The sequence below is a fragment of the Strix aluco genome, chromosome 4 (assembly GCF_031877795.1).
Source record: "Strix aluco isolate bStrAlu1 chromosome 4, bStrAlu1.hap1, whole genome shotgun sequence".
Taxonomy (NCBI): Eukaryota; Metazoa; Chordata; class Aves; order Strigiformes; family Strigidae; genus Strix; species Strix aluco.
Genome location: NC_133934.1, coordinates 417,288 through 434,571, shown reverse-complemented (window position 1 = coordinate 434,571; position 17,284 = coordinate 417,288). Strand labels below are relative to the sequence as shown.

The 17,284-nt window shown below is 66.1% G+C and overlaps 3 protein-coding genes across 5 annotated transcripts; all 3 read left to right on the top strand.

The window, feature by feature from the left end:
• Window positions 1-356: 356 nt before the first annotated feature.
• On the top strand, window positions 357-8,371 carry CPXM1 (carboxypeptidase X, M14 family member 1). Its single transcript, XM_074821681.1, has 14 exons — window positions 357-688; window positions 1,654-1,761; window positions 2,699-2,808; window positions 3,748-3,887; window positions 3,963-4,047; window positions 5,125-5,275; window positions 5,365-5,453; window positions 5,569-5,692; window positions 6,266-6,462; window positions 6,535-6,714; window positions 6,820-7,117; window positions 7,201-7,340; window positions 7,450-7,552; window positions 8,105-8,371. The coding sequence occupies exons 1-14, from the start codon at window positions 433-435 to the stop codon at window positions 8,359-8,361; spliced, it is 2,238 nt and encodes a 745-aa protein (XP_074677782.1). The 5' UTR covers window positions 357-432; the 3' UTR covers window positions 8,362-8,371.
• A 4,594-nt stretch (window positions 8,372-12,965) lies between these two features.
• LOC141922495 (putative N-acetyltransferase camello) lies at window positions 12,966-14,485 on the top strand. The gene is made up of 2 exons (XM_074821703.1): window positions 12,966-13,033; window positions 13,459-14,485. The coding sequence occupies exon 2, from the start codon at window positions 13,467-13,469 to the stop codon at window positions 14,133-14,135; it is 669 nt and encodes a 222-aa protein (XP_074677804.1). The 5' UTR covers window positions 12,966-13,033; window positions 13,459-13,466; the 3' UTR covers window positions 14,136-14,485.
• A 464-nt stretch (window positions 14,486-14,949) lies between these two features.
• Window positions 14,950-17,037, top strand: LOC141922494 (N-acetyltransferase family 8 member 3-like). Of its 3 annotated transcripts, none has more exons than XM_074821699.1 (2): window positions 14,950-15,042; window positions 16,076-17,037. In XM_074821699.1, exons 1-2 carry the CDS (start codon window positions 14,957-14,959, stop codon window positions 16,773-16,775), a joined length of 786 nt encoding a protein of 261 aa, XP_074677800.1. In that variant the 5' UTR covers window positions 14,950-14,956; the 3' UTR covers window positions 16,776-17,037. The 3 variants fall into 3 exon arrangements, with proteins under 3 accessions (XP_074677800.1, XP_074677801.1, XP_074677802.1); XM_074821700.1 differs by lacking the exon at window positions 14,950-15,042 and adding an exon at window positions 15,162-15,316; XM_074821701.1 differs by lacking the exon at window positions 14,950-15,042 and adding an exon at window positions 15,317-15,326.
• Window positions 17,038-17,284: the final 247 nt, after the last annotated feature.

Genomic DNA, 17,284 nt, shown 5'->3' with positions numbered 1-17,284 from the left:
ACTGTGGGGACACGGTGCAAGGCCCGGGGGTGCGCGGGGGGCTCTCGGTCACGGGGGGGTGACACACACACACAGTTTTACCCAACACCCCCGCAGCCCGCCGGACCCCCGCCCCCAGCCCCTCTGACTCCCCCCCCGCCCCCCAGCGCCCGGGGCCGCCCCCCCCGGGGGTCCCGGCCCGACGGGGAGGGGGCGGGGGGGGGGGGGGGCGGGGAGGGGCGGGGGAGGGCCGGGGCAGGCAGGGCCGGGCAGGCAGCGCCGGGGGCCGCTCCGCTCCGCCGCGGCCATGCCGGGGCTACCACTCGCCCTGCTGCTGCTGCTGCTGGCCCCCACCGGCGCCCCCCGCCCGGGCGGCGCCCCCCGGCAGCCCCCCCCCGTCCCCGAGGGCTGGCGGCCACCCCCGTCGAACCCGGCCGCCCCGGCGCCGCGGGGATGGGCAACCCCCGGGGAGGGCTGTCCCGGCAGCGACCGCCACCGCCCCCCCCCAGAAGCACCGGGGCGCCCCCCCCGAGAGGCACGGCAGGGCCCCCCCCGAAGGGCACCACGACCGGGCCCCCTAAAAGCACTACGGCCGCCCCCCCGAAAGGCGCGGGGGGGCGCGGGGGGGGCCCGGCCAGCGCAGCCCCCCCTCCAGCCCCGGTCCCCCCGAGCGCGGGACCCCCCAAGGGGGGCGGCCCCGGGGCCAAAGGTAGGAGCGGCGGGGGGCTGGGGGGGGGGTTGGGGGGCACAAGTGTGGTGTGTGTGTGTGTGTGTGTGCGCCGCGCGCACAAATCTGGGGGGGTGCGTGCACAACTCTGTGTGCAGGGCGGGGTGTGCACAAGTGTGTGCGTGCACAAGTTGTGTGTGTGTGTGCGCAAGTATGGACACCGTGTGTGGTGTGTGTGTGCATCGGGGTGTGTGAGTGTGCACTGTGAGTGTGTGTGCACTGTGTGTGTGCACTGTGAGTGTGTGTGAGTGTGCACTGTGTGTGAGTGTGCACTGTGTGTGTGAGCGTGCACTGTGAGTGTGTGTGAGTGTGCACTGTGAGTGTGAGTGTGCACTCTGTGTGTGAGCGTGCACTGTGAGTGTGTGTGAGTGTGCACTGTGAGTGTGAGTGTGCACTGTGAGTGTGAGTGGGCACTCTGGTGTGTGAGCGTGCACTGCGAGTGTGTGTGTGTGTGCGCACAGGGCTGTGTGTGCACAAATCTGGGGGGGGGTGCATGCACAACTCTGTGTGCAGGGGGTGTGTGTGCACAAGTGTGTGTGTGCAGGGGAGTGGCTTAAAGTGTGTGCACGGCACTGCGTGTGCACGTGTGTGTGTGCACAAGTATGGACACATGTGTGGTGTGTGTGTGCATCGGGGTGTGAGCGTGCACTGTGAGTGTGCACTGTGTGTGAGTGTGTGCGCTGTGTGTGTGCAGTGTGAGTGTGTGTGCACCATGAGTGCGAGTGTGAGTGTGCACTGTGTGTGAGTGTGAGTGTGCACTGGGGGTGGGGGCAGTTTCTGGCTGTGACTTGCATTTGGGGGGGGGGGGGGGGTGTTCACACATGTGCACACGCCGTGGGGGGGGGGGGGGGGCCCGCACACACCTCCGGGTCCCCGGGAGCGCAGGGGGGGTGCTGGGGTGCAGGGCCCCGCCCCAGCCCCCCCCGGGGGTCCCTTTGCCCCCCCAGCCCCGGCGCCGCGGAGGAAGCTGGTGCGGGTGAAGGTGGTGAGGAAGAAGGTGGTGAGGAAGAAGCCGAAGGCTCCGGCCAAGGAGGCGGCTGCTCCGCAGGAGCCTCGTACGTACGCGGGGCACCACGGGCGCACACGCGCGTGCACACGCACACGCCTCAGCACACGCACCCACGCGGGAACAACCCCCGAGAACTGTGCACACGCGTGTGCGGACACACGTCCCACCTCCGGGGGCTCCCCCCCCCCCGGCTCTGCTGTCCTCCTGCCCCCCGCGTGACGGGGAGCGGGACTCGTGGGACACGAGGGGGGGTTGTGGGACACGGGTGGGATTGTGTGACACGAGGGGGGTTTGTGGGACATGGAGGGGGTTTGTGTGACACGGGTGGGGTTTGTGTGACATGAGTGGGGTTTGTGTGACATGAGGGGGGTTTGTGTGACACGGGTGGGGTTTGTGTGACACGGGTGGGGTTTGTGTGACACGAGGGGGTTTGTGGGACATGGAGGGGGTTTGTGTGACACGGGTGGGGTTTGTGTGACATGAGGGGGGTTTGTGTGACACAAGTGGGGTTTGTGTGACACGGGTGGGGTTTGTGTGACACGAGGGGGGTTTGTGTGACATGAGGGGGGTTTGTGGTGACACGGGTGGGGTTTGTGTGACACGGGTGGGGTTTGTGGGACACGAGTGGGGTTTGTGTGACACGGGTGGGGTTTGTGTGACACGAGGGGGGTTTGTGGGACATGGAGGGGGTTTGTGTGACACGGGTGGGATTTGTGTGACACGGGTGGGGTTTGTGTGACACGGGTGGGGTTTGTGGGACACAAGGGGGTTTTGTGGGACACGGTGGGGTTTGTGGGACACGAGGGGGGTTTGCGGGACACGGAGGGGGGGGTGCACGACGCAGAGCAGGGTTTGTGTGACGCAGAGGCAGGGTGCACAGGACACGGGACCTGCCCCAGCACATGGCGAGGGGCATGAGGTGGGGGGGGGCAGCCGGGCGTGGGGGTCCCCGGGCGAGCCTGACCCCCCTGCTCTGCCCCCAGAGTGCCCCCCCCTGGGGCTGGAGTCCCTGCGGGTGCTGGACTCGCAGCTCCGAGCCTCCAGCGACAAGCGCCACGGGCTGGGCGCCCACCGTGGCCGCCTCAACATCCAGGTGGGACGCGCCGCATGTGCGGGGCGTGTGGCACGCGCATGGTGTGTCTGTCCTGCGTGTGTGGGGTGTGATGTTTCCATGGCATGTGCATGGCGTGTCTGTACTGTGTGCGTGGAGTGTGCGTGGTGTATACAGTGTATGTATGGCGTGTGCGTGGTGTGTGCAATATTGCACGGCATGCGCGTGGTGTGTAGCACTGTGCATGGTGTGTGCGTGGCGTGTGCATGGTGTATACAGTGTGTGTGGCGTGTGTGATGTCGCATGGCATGTGCATGGCGTGTGCATAGTGTATAAAGTGTGTATGGCATGTGCGTGGTGTGTGTGATGTGTGGCATGTGCATGGCGTGTGTGTGGCGTGTGTGGCATGTGCATGGTGTATATAGTGTATGTATGGCGTGTGTGGCATGTGTGATGTTGCATGGCGTGTGCATGGCGTGTGTGCGTGGCACATGCATGGCGTGTGCATGGCGTGTGTGATATTGCATGGCATGTATATGACATGTCTACTGTGCACGTGGCATGTGCTTGGCATGTGTGCAGTGTGTGTGCATGGTGTATACAGTGTGTATGGTGTGCGGCGTGTGTGATGTTGTGTGGCATGTGCATGGCGTGTGCATTGTGCATGTAGCGTGTGCGTGGTGTGTGCGTGGCACACGCGTAGCGGGGGGTCTCCATGGACCCCTGCACCCCACTGTGGCCAGTGACCACCAGCCCAGCTGGCCGCGCCGGCTCCATCACCGTGTTGGACGGGGTGGGGGGGCTCCGCCGTGGGCCCCCCCAAGGGTCCCATTAAACCCACCCGGGTTAAACCCACCCGGCCGCGTGGTGCCGGTGCCGCGGGGGCACAGAGGGACCGGGGGGCACATGGGCGGTGTGGACATGCCCCGGGCAGGGCCCTGCATGTCCCCCCCATCCCTGACATCCCCCCCCCCACCACAGTCGGGGCTCTACGACGGGGACTTCTACGACGGCGGCTGGTGTGCGGGGCAGGAGGACACGGGGCAGTGGCTGGAGGTGGATGCCCGAGGACTCACCAACTTCACCGGTGTCATCACGCAGGGGCTCAACTCCATCTGGACGTAAGGCCAGCGCTGGGATGGGGGGGCAAGGGGGGGGTTCCCAGGACCCCGCTGACCCTCTCCCCCCCTGCGCAGGTACGACTGGGTGACGTCCTACAAAGTCCAGGTCAGCAACGACACGCACACGTGGCAGCCGTGCCGCAATGGCACCGAGGAGGCGGTAGGTGCCCATGGGGAACAGCCCCGTCAGGGTCAGGGGGAGTGGGGACCCCCCCGGCACCCCCAGACCCCCTGGGCTCCCCGAGCAGAGTGAGCAGAACCATTCCAGGGGGGGTTAACCGTGCTGGCTGGCACCGGGCTCTGTTGCCTTTGGCCTCCCCGCTGGCAGCATCCTCCAGCGCTTCCCCCCCCCCCGCCCCCCGCCCCAAACTCCCCTGGCACCGGGCACAAAGGCTGCTTGTCCCTGGTGCCGCCCCGGTCGCCTGCCAGGCCCCCCCCCGCCGGTGCACTCGTGTGAGCGTGGCGGGGGCACAGGCAGCTGCGCCTGAAGGCGACCACGGCAGCCCGGGTGCTCGGGTGCTGCTGCGCGCACGGGGCCGCGTGGGTGGGCGAGGACAGAGGGGGCCCGGGTGTGCCAGGGTGGGTTTGGGGGCACCTGTGCCAGGAGCGAGTTTGGGGGTCCCTGTGCCAGGGCTGGGCACAGGGGGGGAGTTTAGGGGACCCTGTGCCAGGGTGGGTTCAGGGGCTTGGGGTCCCTGTGCCGGGGTGGGTTTGGGGGTCCCTGTGCCAGGGACAGGAGCAGGGGGGGGAGTTTGGGGGTCCCTGTGCCGGGGTGAGTTTGGGGGCACCTGTGCCAGGGCTGTGCTGGGATGAGTTTGGGGGTCCCTGTGCTGTGGCAAGTTTGGGGTGCCTGTGCCAGGGGGACTTTGGGGGTCCCTGTGCCAGGGCCACGCCAGGGTCAGGTTTGGGGTCCCTGTGCTCATTCCTGGGGCGTCTCTGGGTGCTGGGGTGACGGGGGGGTGGGGGCAGGGCGGTGCAGGCTCCCCAGGCCCTGTGGCACCGTCGGGGCTCCGGTTTCTCGGCAGTGCTGGGCTCAGGGCCCCCCCCGCCCCCCCAGCCCTGCATCTGCTCCTCATTAGGGGCTGGAGGGGGGCCAGGGCCGCTGCGGCCACGCCGCCTGTAACCCTTTGAGCCCCAGCAAGCGGCTCTGCTGCAGCCCCCCCATCCCCGCAGCCCCCGGCCGGGTCCCCCCGCGGCACAGGGGCTGCATCGCTGTGTGTCGTGTCCCCCCCCCAAGGTGTTTCCCGGGAACAAGGACCCCGAGACGCCGGTGCTCAACCTGCTGCCCTCGCCGGTGGTGGCCCGGTACCTCCGCATCAACCCCCAGAGCTGGTTCCAGAACGGCTCCATCTGCCTGCGGGCAGAGGTGCTGGGCTGCCCGCTGCCCGGTGGGTGCCCCCCGGCCTTGGGGTCCGGGCTGCTCCCGCACCCCACAGTCTCTGACCGTGTCCCCCCGCTCTGTGCCCGCTCCCCACAGACCCCAACAACATCTACGCCCGGCCCAGCCAGCCCCTGCCCACTGACAAGCTGGATTTCCGCCATCACAACTACAAGGAGATGAGAAAGGTGCCCGGCGTAGCGCCGGGGGGGGGTTCCGCGCACCCTTGGGGGCACCCCGGCGTGGGGCAGGGTGGGGGGGGTCTCTCCGTGCCCCTGACCCGGCATGCTCTGCCCTCCCCAGCTGATGAAGCGGGTGAACGATGAGTGCCCCGACATCACCCGCATCTACAGCATCGGGAAGAGCTACCTGGGCCTCAAGATGTACGTCATGGAGATCTCCGACAACCCCGGGCAGCACGAAGTGGGTCAGTGCCCCGCTGCGGGCGGTGGGGTGATGGCTGGGGTGGGCAGGGACACCCAGGGTGGTCTGGGATGGGGACGGGGTGGCCGGGGACACCCGGATTGGAGCAGGATGGGGATGGGGTGGCTGGGGACACCCAGACTGGTGCAGGATGGGGACGGGGTGGCTGGGGACACCCAGACTGGTGCAGGATGGGGACGAGGTGGCCAGGGACACCCAAATTGGAACAGGATGGGGATGGGATGGCGGGGACGCCCAGACTGGTGCAGGATGGGGCTGGAGCGGCTGGGGACACCCAGACTGGAGCAGAATGGGGACGGGGTGGCTGGGGACACCCAGATTGGAGCAGGATGGGGACAGGGTGGCCGGGGACGCCCAGACTGGTGTGGGATGGGGATGGGTTGGCCAAGGACACCCAAACTGGAGCAGGATGGGGACGGGGTGGCTGGAGACGCCGAGGCTGGTGCAGGCAGATGGGGACAGTCCCCAGGGATGCCCAGGCTGACGTGGGGCCCAGAGGAGCAGGGTGGCCAGGGCCACCAGGGCCACCACAGCCACTGCGCGCCGTGCCCGGCAGGCGAGCCGGAGTTCCGCTATGTGGCGGGGATGCACGGCAACGAGGTGCTGGGCCGGGAGCTGCTGCTCAACCTGATGGAGTACCTGTGCCGGGAGTTTCGGCTGGGCAACCCCCGCGTGGTGCAGCTGGTCACCGAGACCCGCATCCACCTCCTGCCCTCCATGAACCCCGACGGCTACGAGACCGCCTACAAGCTGGTAGGGTCGGGCCACCGGCCACGGGGCCATCGCGGTGCCGGTCCCCAGTGACCCCCTGCCATCCCCTGGCAGGGCTCGGAGCTGTCGGGCTGGGCCATGGGCCGCTGGACCTACGAGGGCATCGACCTCAACCACAACTTTGCCGACCTGAACACGGCGCTGTGGGATGCTGAGGACAACGACCTGGTGCCCCACGAGTTCCCCAACCACTACATCCCCATCCCTGAGTACTACACCTTCGCCAACGCCACGGTGAGCCCGCCCACCCCCAAAACCCACCCCAGTGCCCCTGGACAACGCCCGGTGGCACAGGGGGGGTTCCCCACATGACCCCCTCTGACACGGGGGTCCCCGCAGGTGGCCCCCGAGACGCGGGCGGTGATCGACTGGATGCAGCGGTACCCGTTCGTGCTCAGCGCCAACCTGCACGGGGGGGAGCTGGTGGTCACCTACCCCTTCGACATGACCCGCACGTACTGGAAGGCGCAGGAGCTGACCCCCACGGCCGACGACGGCGTCTTCCGCTGGTTGGCCACCGTCTACGCCACCTCCAACCTGGCCATGGCCAGCGAGGAGCGGCGCCTCTGCCACTACGACGACTTCACCCGCTTCGGCAACATCATCAACGGGGCCAACTGGCACACGGTGCCCGGCAGTGAGTAACGGGGGGGGGTGGGAGGGTTGTGGGGAGCTGGGGACCCCTTTCCCCACACCCCGCTGCTGTCCCATCCTGCGCAGGCATGAACGATTTCAGCTACCTGCACACCAACTGCTTCGAGATCACGGTGGAGCTCTCCTGCGACAAGTTCCCGCACGCCTCCGAGCTGCCGGCCGAGTGGGAGAACAACCGGGAGTCTCTGCTGCTCTACATGGAGCAGGTCGGGGACGGGGAACCCCCCCGGGGCAGGGGGGACGCACTGTGGGGTCCCACGGGGAGGGGTCGGGGTTTCGGCAGGACGGCGGCAGGACATGGTTTGGGGTCCCCAGGTGCACCGCGGGATTAAGGGGGTGGTTCGGGACAGCGCCACGGAGCAGGGAATCGCCAACGCCATCATCTCGGTGGATGGGATCAACCACGACGTCCGGACGGGTCCGCTGGGGCGGGGGGGGACGGGGGGGGATTTGGGGGTGGGGATGGGGAGGAGCTTGGGAAGGGGATGGAGATGGAAATGGGGATGGGATGGGGATGAGGTTGGGAATGGGGATGAGATGGGCATGGGATGAGGTTGGGGATGGGGATGGGGCCAGGGACAATGGGAATGGAGAGGGAAATGGAAATAGGATGAGAATGGGGATGGGGACAGGAATGGGATTGGGGATAAGGATGGGGATGGGATGAGGTTGGGAGGAGGATGGAGATGGAAATGGGGATGAGGTAGGGAGGGAATGGGAATGGGATGAGGTTGGGAATGGGATGAGGTTGGGGACAAGAAAAGGATTGGGGATAGGAATGGGGTGGGAATGGGAAGGGGATGGGGATGGGATGAGGATGGGAATGGGATGGGATGGGGACAGGAAAAGGATTGTGGAGGTGAACGGGATGGGGACGACAGAAATGAGGGTGAGGACAGGGAAGGGGATGAGGACGAGGGACGGGCTGGGACTGGGTGTGTGGCACCTGACCCCCGCCCCGCTGCCACAGCCTTCGACGGGGACTACTGGCGGCTGCTGAACCCGGGCGAGTACGAGGTGACTGCGCGGGCCGAGGGCTACGAGGCAGCCACGCAGCCGTGCCACGTCTCCTATGAGAATGTGCCCACCCCCTGCAGCTTCCGCCTGGCCCGGGTGCGGCAGCAACGGCTGCGGCTGCCCGGGGGGACCCGGCTGCCCCCCGACCTGCTGCTGCGGCTGCGGCGCCAACGTCTGCGGCGTCTGCGTGCCCACCGCCGCGCACCCTGACCGGGGCGGGTACGGCCCGGGGCTGCGGGCTCGGGGCAGGGGGCCGGGGGCTGGAGCCCGCACCGGCGGCGGGGCCGAGAAGGTGTGGGGGGACCCGCGGGGGGCCGGATCCAGAGCGGGTGCTCCCAGCGTCGCCGCTGTGCGGGACGTCTCAATAAAATGGGTGTACTGCCGCTGCGCCTGCTGCCGGGCCTCGGTCACCGCGACGGGTCCTGCCCCGGCACAGGGGGGTGCTGGGGAGGGGACGGGGACAGATCCTGCCCCAGCCCCCAGCCCAAGGGGCCTCCACAAGCCCCACCCTGTGGCGTATGGAGGCACAGACCGTCCAGGAAGTGCCAAAGGAGAAGGAAAGACCTTTATTGCCACAGCAGCACGTATTTACACCGCGGGTACGGCTCTCCCGTAGTCAGCAAATCAGCAGTTCAGCAGTTCGCCACTTTTTCTCCTACCACCATCAGGCTGCTCAAACACGTGCCGTGCTGCCCAACCAACTCGGGCGCTGTTCACGGGGCGGGGGCTTCCCACAGCCCAGCCTGGCCACCGCCCGCTGGGTTTTTTGGCCACGTCGACACAACTCAGCAGTTTCTTATCTCACCCCCACGTCCGGTTTTTGATCACAGCCTCGCTGCTCGCCCGGGGGCTGCGCAGGGCCGACATCATCTTGCTGCTTCTCCCCCTTCTTTGTTTTGGAGTTGCACCTGGAAAACTTGTTTCAAAGCTTTATCAATCCAGGCTTGTGCCAGCTTCAAAAAAACACAGGATACATCAGATAATTCCCCCCAAAGCTAAAAGCAACACAGCAGCCACAGTTACTAGTTTCTTGACCCAAAGACTCAACCCGGGGAAAAGTCCTACGAAAGGATTCCACTCGCTGTCTGCTTGTAAATCTTGGGTTAATTGTTTCAAAGTTTTTAAACTTTTGCGAACTGACTCAGAACGGTCAGATAAATTCATACAAAACCGTCAAAATCGTCACACCCATGTCTGTGGGCTAGGAGAAGGAAATCTGTGGCCGCTCTGTTTTGCAGTGTAGCGTGTCTGACTGACTCGACATCCAAAAGCGGGCGTGAAAGCGCAATTATCGTGGCGTCGGTTTGTTTTGCAACTTATTTGATCGCCTAAGAGCACTTGCGGCAGCAGCACCAGGCGTGAGAAAAGAGGCAAATACTGTCTCAGTAGGATTCCAGAGTGTTGCCTTGTCATCACAGCGACTGTCAGACGCGTGTGCTGCTCTCTTTGGTCGGTGTGCGCAGCGGATGCCTGTGTGGTTGATATGTTGGGGGTGAGGAGTGTCAATCGTCTGAGGCTACAGGGTCCTCCTGTTATATGGGGGGGGATGGAGCCCCTGGCTCTATCCCCACAGATAAAAAAGACACCTCTTGGCAGACTTAAGGGCTTATTTATGGATCATGAACTGTTTACACTTGTTTGATTACACCAATCTGATGCATTTTTTTGTAGACAGGCAACAACGAGTCAACATTCTGGACAAGAGAGGTGTTTTTGCCTGAATAATTAATAAGCAAAAGGCCATTTTTACAGAGCTTAACAAATCGATTCCTTGTGGTTCTATCGGAGCATACGGAAGGTGGCACCCACCCAGCTGTCAGCGGGTCGGCTTTGATGAGTGTCCCACTGTGCTGATGGGATAACTGGGGCCCAGTTCTCTACTGGGATCCCCACTAGACAAGTGCTAAATGGGTTTGCGGGTGAACCAGTTGACAGACGTGGTGTATTCTGTCCTGTTGCGTTAGCGAGCGTTCCCCGCGTGTTCTGCTTTGGTTGGTCTGGAACCCGGGGGATAGTCAGCCCGCCTGTGAGGATGGGGAAGGTGGTGACGATGAGACAGGCCGCAGCCACCCCCCCGGGCCCCACCACGGTCCGTGGTTTGTGGATCTGCTCCGGGGGTGCTGAACGGTGCGTGGTAACTGTTGTGCCCCAAAAATCTGGGGTTGAGCCGTTGAGTCAAACCCCCCCGGTTCCTCTGGCCCGATGGATGACTCCTGGCGGACTCGCTCTAAAATAAATCAGATGTGCTATTTTCATTCCGCTAAGGATACGATGAGGGGGGGCAGGTGTCCACACCATTATTTTTATTTCCCTTGTGAAATCAGCCTCAATAAGTCCTGGTAATACAAAAAGTCCTTGCTGGGAAACAAGCGCTCTTCCGACCAAGAACGCGCTCATCCCCCTCCCAACGGCCCTGCGTGCCGGTGGGTGCTGCTCGCGCAGGGGTGTCACTTGGTCCTGTGTCCCCGCGCGGCTCCCGCGTGCGCTGCCGCCCCGCTTCCCCCATCTCCCAGGGGCTGCCCGTTTATATCAAATCTCGACCAGCACTGGCTGGCGTAATGTCGCCCTTTCTTACAGCGGGGGCACGGGCCAGGGGCTCGGCTGGCCTTTCGCGGACAATCTTTCTTAAAATGCCCCTCTTTTCCACAGTTAAAACAGCGACCCGAGCCTGGAGACATTTTTATGGCAGCAAGCGCCTGCGCTAACAACGCGGCCTTATGAGATTGCGAGCCGATGTTCTGACACGCTTTTATCATTTCTGTTATCGTGGGGTTTTGACTCCGCATTGGCCTTAAGACTTCTTGACAATCTGCGTTCGCGTTCGCAACGGCCAGGTACTTAACCAAAAGCTCTCTAGCCGTGAGATCACCCACTTGCTTATTTATCCTGTCTTGCAAGCGATCTAAAAAGCGCGTAAAAGGTTCCCGGGCCTCTTGTAGAATGTTTACACAGCTCTGAGTGGGCTGCCCTTCTTCAGCGACCTTCCAGAACGCCTGTAGTACAATTTTCCGGAGCTGCACAAGACCTTCCTCTGGTATCGTGGCTTGGGCAGCGGGGGAACAATATCGCCCCTCCCCTAGGAGGGCCTCCACGTCCACCCCCCCCAGCGCGGAGCCCGAAGCGAGTTGCGTATTTTTGAACGCCTGCAAAGAGGCGCCGCTTCTCCATTCCGAGGAGAGGACAGCGAACTGCAGAGGAGTTAAGAGCATGTGCATGATAAACTTCCACTCTCTCGGGGTGAGGGAGCTGCCCTCCGTCATTCCCTCCAGCAGCGACACTGTGTAAGGGGCTCTCAGACCGTTCTCCTGCGCCGATTTGCGGAGCTCCTGTATAAAGTCATAATTCAAGGGTTGCCACTGGGGATCAGTTTGAGGGTGGAATATGAACCGAAAAGCACTCAGCATTTCTAAGTCTTTTTCCTGGAGGGCTCGCTGGTAAAGGTCGCTCCAGCGGTTGTTGGGGGAGGACAAGAGCGGCAGCGCCGAGGAGAGCCGGGGCGCTGGGACTAAATCCAGCTCTTTGTCGGGGTCTGTCTCTCCCGGACCGAACGGGCCATCGGGGGGACCTGAGCACGCTGCCGCTTGGGCAGCCGCAGGCAGGGCTGGGGGCAGTGCCGACTCCAGCTGTTTTTTGGTCAAACTCTTGGAGCCGACGTAAGCCTTTAGCGCCTCGAAGAGCGTCCGCCACGGACCTAACAAATCGGCTGCCTCTTTATCATTTCTGGTGGCCTTGTCCCACAGCCGCACCCTGACTTGGTCCCACTGCTCCGAGTCATACACAGTGCGAGTATTTAAGTTGGGTGCATTCTCCTGAGCCCAGAGCAACAACCGCGTCAAATCAGCATCGCTTAAAGTCCGTCTCTCCTTGCTTAAGATATGCTTAAAAGTCTCAATCACATTTTTTTCTTCCACCGTCATGGAATTCCCCATCACGCCCTCGGCTGCTTACCCCCTCTCCAGGTGGTGGTTCCCCCGCAAGCCCCGTCCAGCCCAGCTGCCGCCGGCGCGACTCCTCCTCTACGCCGCCTTGTCAGGTCCCCGTTCAGGCACCGTTTGTGGCGTGTCGAGGCACGGGCCGTCCAGGAAGTGCCAAAGGAGAAGGAAAGACCTTTATTGCCACAGCAGCACGTATTTACGCCGCGGGTACGGCTCTCCCGTAGTCAGCAAATCAGCAGTTCAGCAGTTCGCCACTTTTTCTCCTACCACCATCAGGCTGCTCAAACACGTGCCGTGCTGCCCAACCAGCTCCTTGCTCAGGCGCTGTTCACGCGGCGGGGGCGTCCCACAGCCCAGCCTGGCCACCGCCCGCTGGGTTTTTTGGCCACGTCGATGCAGAATCCCAGAACCATCCAGGTTGGAAAAGCCCTCGAAGCTCCTCCAGCCCAACCGTGAACCTCACCCTGACCGTTCCCAACTCCACCAGATCCCTCAGCGCTGGCTCAACCCGCAACTGGCAGTTTTTTCTCTCCCCGCCATGTCCGGCGTTTGGCCACAGCCCCGCTGCTCGCCCCGGCACTGCTCGCCCAGGGGCTCCTCCCTCCCACCGCCCCTCGGGAGGCCCCGCCCACCCGTAAGCTCCGCCCACCACTAACCCCGCCCCTTACCATAAAGAGCAATGGCGCGGCCGCACCCTGAGGCTCCCCCCCCCGGCACTGGCCCCGCCCCCCGGCCCCGCCCCGGCAGCGCGCCCAGCCTCCCCGTCCAACGCACGTGACCGCCGGCGCCACGCCCTCCCCCCGCGAGGCTCCGCCCCCCACCGCCCCTCGCTGGGTGCCTATTGGCTCGTGGCGGCGGGAGGGGCGTGTCCCCGGAAGGAGCGGCAGCCAATGGGCCGCGAGCCCTGTCAGCGTCAGGCGCGTGCGGGTGCGGGCGGAGGGCGCGCGGTGAGCGGGGGCGGGGCCGGGGGCTCCGGGGGGGGGCCGGGGGGAGCTGGGACCGGGGGACACTGGGGGGTCCAGGAAGGGGGGGGCTGGGACCATTGAGGGGTCTAATGAGGGGGGGTCGTGGGGTGCTGGGAGGGTCCCGTGGGGGGCTGAGGGGGCCCATGGGATGCGAGGGGGGGGGGGTCACTGCCGGGGCTGGTGGGGAAGGGTCCGTGGGGGGATGGCGGGGTGGGGGCAGGACAGGCCCGTGGGGTACAAGGGTGAGTCTGGGGGGGGGGGGATGTCTGTGGGGTGGGGGGTTCTGTGGGACCCCTGAGCCTGCCCTGGCAGTGTGGTGCTGATGGTGGTGATGGTGCTGATGGTGGGGGGGGGGGCACCTCCCGGGGCTGACCCCCCCCAACAAACACTCTCCGTGTCCCCCCCAGCACGCAGCATGGCGGAGTACCGGATCCGTCCGTACCGCGAGGAAGACTACGAGGCCGTGCGCGAGGTCTTCGCCACCGGCATGAGCGAGTACGCGCCGGCGCTGTGCCTGCACGTGCTGCGGCAGCCCTGGGCGCTGCTGGCGCTGGGCTGCACCTTCTGCCTGCTGCTGGCCAGCGCCCGCTCCCTCCTCTTGCCTGTCTTGGCTCTCACCCTGCTCCTGGCGCTGGCCCGGCACCTCCTGGGCTGGGCTTGGAGCACCTACATCGACCGCTGCCTCGGCGACGATCTCCGGGACATCGGCGCCGCTTACGCCGAAAGCGCCGGCGCCCGGTTTTGGGTGGCGGAGGCGGACGAGCGGGTGGTGGGGACGGTGGGCGTGCGCCCGGCGGGCGACGGCGGCACCGGCGAGCTGGCGCTGAAGAGGATGTCGGTGAGGAAGGACTACCGGGGGCTGGGCATCGCCACGGCGTTGGGCCGCACCGCCCTGGCCTTCGCGCGGCAGCGCGGCTGCCGGGCCGTGGTGCTCAACACGCTGATGGTGCAACACGAGGCTCGTGCCCTCTACGAGCGCCTGGGCTTCCGCCGGCACCGCCGCTACGTCCTGCCCAGCGCCTACGGCCGCTTGGCCAACTGCACCATCACCACCTACCGCTACGACCTGCCCGGCACCCCCTGAGCCCTGGCGCACGGACCCGGTTGCTGCTCTTCGCCGTGTCGGGGGGCACCGGGGTGTGTCCCACCCCCCATTTCCCCGCCCCGCTTCGTGCCTTGCCGCGGGGCCGCGCGGAGGTTTTTCTCAGGGAGCGTGCGGCATGGCGGCGCGGGGGGTAGGGACCCTCGTGCTGTGGGGCACCCACCGAGCCCTCCCAGGAGGGTTTTTTTTTTGGGGGGGTTTTCCCTGCCTGGCCCTGGCACCTCTGTGGCCCCTGGGGGGCACGATGGGGACCCCCCCTCAGCTGTGTGTTGTCCCCCGCCACCCCGGTGCCTGCGGGTCAGGCTGGAGAAATAAAAGACCGTTCTCAGTGCCGGGCTGGGTTGTTTTTCCCACGTTACCCCCCACCCCGCAGCTCCTTGTGCGCCCTCCCCCCTGCTCCTTGCACCCCCCAGTCGGCCTTCGCTCGGGGGATGAAAGGTGACTTGGCCGTAAAACAAGCCCCAGGAGCCTGGCAGCACCGGGTAAAGTCCCCGGTAGGGTTGAGACCCCCCTCACCACCCCAAAAGAGGGGGGGGCTGGGGGCTGTAGCAGCCCTGGGGGGCTGGCAAAGGGGGTAAATGTGGCTGGACCCCCCCTCAGTGAGGTTTCTCCTGCCGTAGGGGTCCGGTGCAGAAGCATCTCCTCCGTTTGGCGGGGATGGGGGTCCCGGGCAGTGGCGGGGGACGGGCCTGCCCATCCCCCGCCACTGCCCGGGTCCCCCATCCCCTGCGCAGGACTGACCCCCCCCCAATTCACCCCCCCAAGGCTGAGCGTGACCCCATAACCTTCTCAGGGCTCTGTTTATGGCAGCATCACCGCATCGGCGGAGGCGGCACTTCCCCTTCGGCGCCTGCGCTTGCCGTGTCCCCGGAGCCGCCGTCAGCCCCGGGTAAGGGCCGAGCTGGGGGGGTGCTGTCACCGGAGCCCCCCCCCCCGCCAAAGCTGGGCGAGATACCCCCCCCCCCCCAAAAAAATGGGCTGAACAGAGCCGGCATCTTTCTGCGGCAGCGCTGGGAGCTGCCAGCCTGTGCCGCTGGGCTTACGGGAAGCAAAAGGCCCCCCCCGCCATGCAGGGAACCCCCAGGGGCTGGCGAGGGGCCCCCCCCATTTTCCCGGAGGACCTGCACAGCCGCAGGTCCCCGGTTTGCGGAGCGGCAGAGCCGGTAGCAGCAGGTTGGGGGGGGACGGGGTGTTTGCCAAGGGGAGGGGGGATGCGGAGTGCCGGGACCTCAGGAAGGGGGGCGGCTGAGGCCACGCTCCCCCTTATCCCCCAGTAACGAGGCCAGCGCAGCCCCCCCGTGGGGTTTTCGGCAGCTCGGGGCCCCCAACCCCTTTCTCGGAGCGGGGGGAGCCATCGCTGCTCGGGTCCCTGTGCCCAAGGCTCACACCCCCCCCCCCCGCCCCCCCGATCAGGGTCACAAGCCCACAGCACCTCCGGAGCAGCCCCCGGGGGGGTGTTCTGTGCCCGTCACCCCTCCCCGTATCCCTTTGCTCTCGCTGTGGCACCGCTGGCACCCAGTGAGTGCTGGGGAGCGGGGGGGCAGGTAGGCACCCCCAGATCCTCCTGGTCGTCCCTTCGTCCCTCCCCCCCAGGCCCTGATCCCCCCTCCCAAGCGTCCCTGCAGCCTGGGGTGGGTGGGATGAATCTCAGAGGCCCCATCGAGGGGCAGACGGGACCCCCCCAGCCCGCTTCCCCCCTGCCCACCCCAGGCGAGACCGGCGATGGTGATTTTTAGGGAGAAGAGGGTAATTATGCCGGCGGGGCGACGCGAGCGCAGGCCGGTGCCCAGCCGACGGGAGCTAACGCGGCTGCACGGTGTTCGGGCAGCGATTCTTGCCCGTTCGCCAGCTGTGCCGTCCTAGCGACGGGGTCTGGGGTTACTCCAGGGGTCCCTGACCCCCTCTCCGTGCCATCGCCGCAGGTGCCGGCAGCCCATGGCGTCCTACCGCATCCGGCAGTACCGGGACCAGGACTACGACGCCGTCCGGACCCTCTTCGCCCGCGGCATCTTGGAGCACGCGCCGGCCGGCTACCGCCACGTCCTGCGCTCGGCGCGGGCGCAGCTGGGGCTGCTGGTCCTCTTCGCAGCGGCGCGGGCAGCCGCCGGCTACTGGGTGCTGGGGCTGGGGGCCGTGGCGCTGGCGCTGGTGGCCACCTGGCTCCTGGTCCGCTCCTTCAGCAGCTCCTACGTGTGCCAGGCGCTGAGCACCGACCTCTGCGACATCCCCGCCAGCTACCTGCGGGCACCCGACTCCTGCTTCTGGGTGGCGGAGGCCGGCGGGGCCGTGGTGGGTATGGTGGCCGTGGCACCACCAGAGGACCCGGCTGAGAGAGGGGTGGCCCTGGAGCTGAAGCGAATGTCGGTCAGCAAGGACTACCGGGGCCGGGGCATCTCCAAAGCGCTCTGCGGGGAGGTGCTGCGCTTCGCCCAGGCGCGGGGCTACGGGGCGGTGGTTCTCTCCACCTCCATGGTGCAGGTGGCGGCCCAGAAGCTCTACGAGGGCCAGGGCTTCAGGAAGGTGGGTGCCTTCAGCCCCTCGCTGCTCGGCAGCCTCCTCTGCTTCCAGATCTTCCACTACCGCTGCGACCTGCCCGGCCGCACCGTGGCCCCCCCGCGCTAGCCACCGCCCCACTAGCCACCGCCGCGCTAGCCACCACCCCACTAGCCACCACCCCGCTAGCCACCGCCGCGGCACACGAGGCCCTGCCACCGCACGACCCACCCCAGCACCAGCACACGAGGCCCCGCTGCAGCTCCTCCGTCCCCGGCACACGAGGCTCCGGTGCGGTGTCAGCGGTGGGGGGACGGAGGCTGCTCCTGGCCAGGCTGCTGTGGCCTCCCCTAGTTTTGTAGCAGTGAGAAATAAAGAAAGAGAGACCCGATGGCTCAGCAGTGCCCGCGCTGCCCGTGGGAAGGGCTTGGGGCTGTCCCTGAGCCATCCTGGGGGACACCGTGGGGGACAGGGGACATCTTGGGGGACAGGGACAGGGCAGGAAGATCCCAGTGCTGGGGACAGGGGCGTCAGGGACCCCCCGGGGTGCTGGGGGGGGTCATCCAGGGGTGGCGACAGGGGAAACCCTGGGGACAGGGGACAACCCCAGGGGCAGGGGACATCTTGGGGGACAGGGG

What these genes read in the sequence shown, in the direction of transcription:
- LOC141922494 (XM_074821699.1), top strand. Translation starts at nt 14,957, where the DNA reads ATGGCAGCATCACCGCATCGGCGGAGGCGGCACTTCCCCTTCGGCGCC. An exon ending in GGAGCCGCCGTCAGCCCCGG is followed by an intron (nt 15,043 to 16,075) that starts GTAAGGGCCGAG and finishes CCATCGCCGCAG; the next exon opens with GTGCCGGCAGCCCATGGCGT.
- CPXM1 (XM_074821681.1), top strand. Translation starts at nt 433, where the DNA reads ATGGGCAACCCCCGGGGAGGGCTGTCCCGGCAGCGACCGCCACCGCCC. An exon ending in GTGGCCGCCTCAACATCCAG is followed by an intron (nt 2,809 to 3,747) that starts GTGGGACGCGCC and finishes CCCCCACCACAG; the next exon opens with TCGGGGCTCTACGACGGGGA. An exon ending in CTGGCACACGGTGCCCGGCA is followed by an intron (nt 7,118 to 7,200) that starts GTGAGTAACGGG and finishes CATCCTGCGCAG; the next exon opens with GCATGAACGATTTCAGCTAC.
- LOC141922495 (XM_074821703.1), top strand. Translation starts at nt 13,467, where the DNA reads ATGGCGGAGTACCGGATCCGTCCGTACCGCGAGGAAGACTACGAGGCC.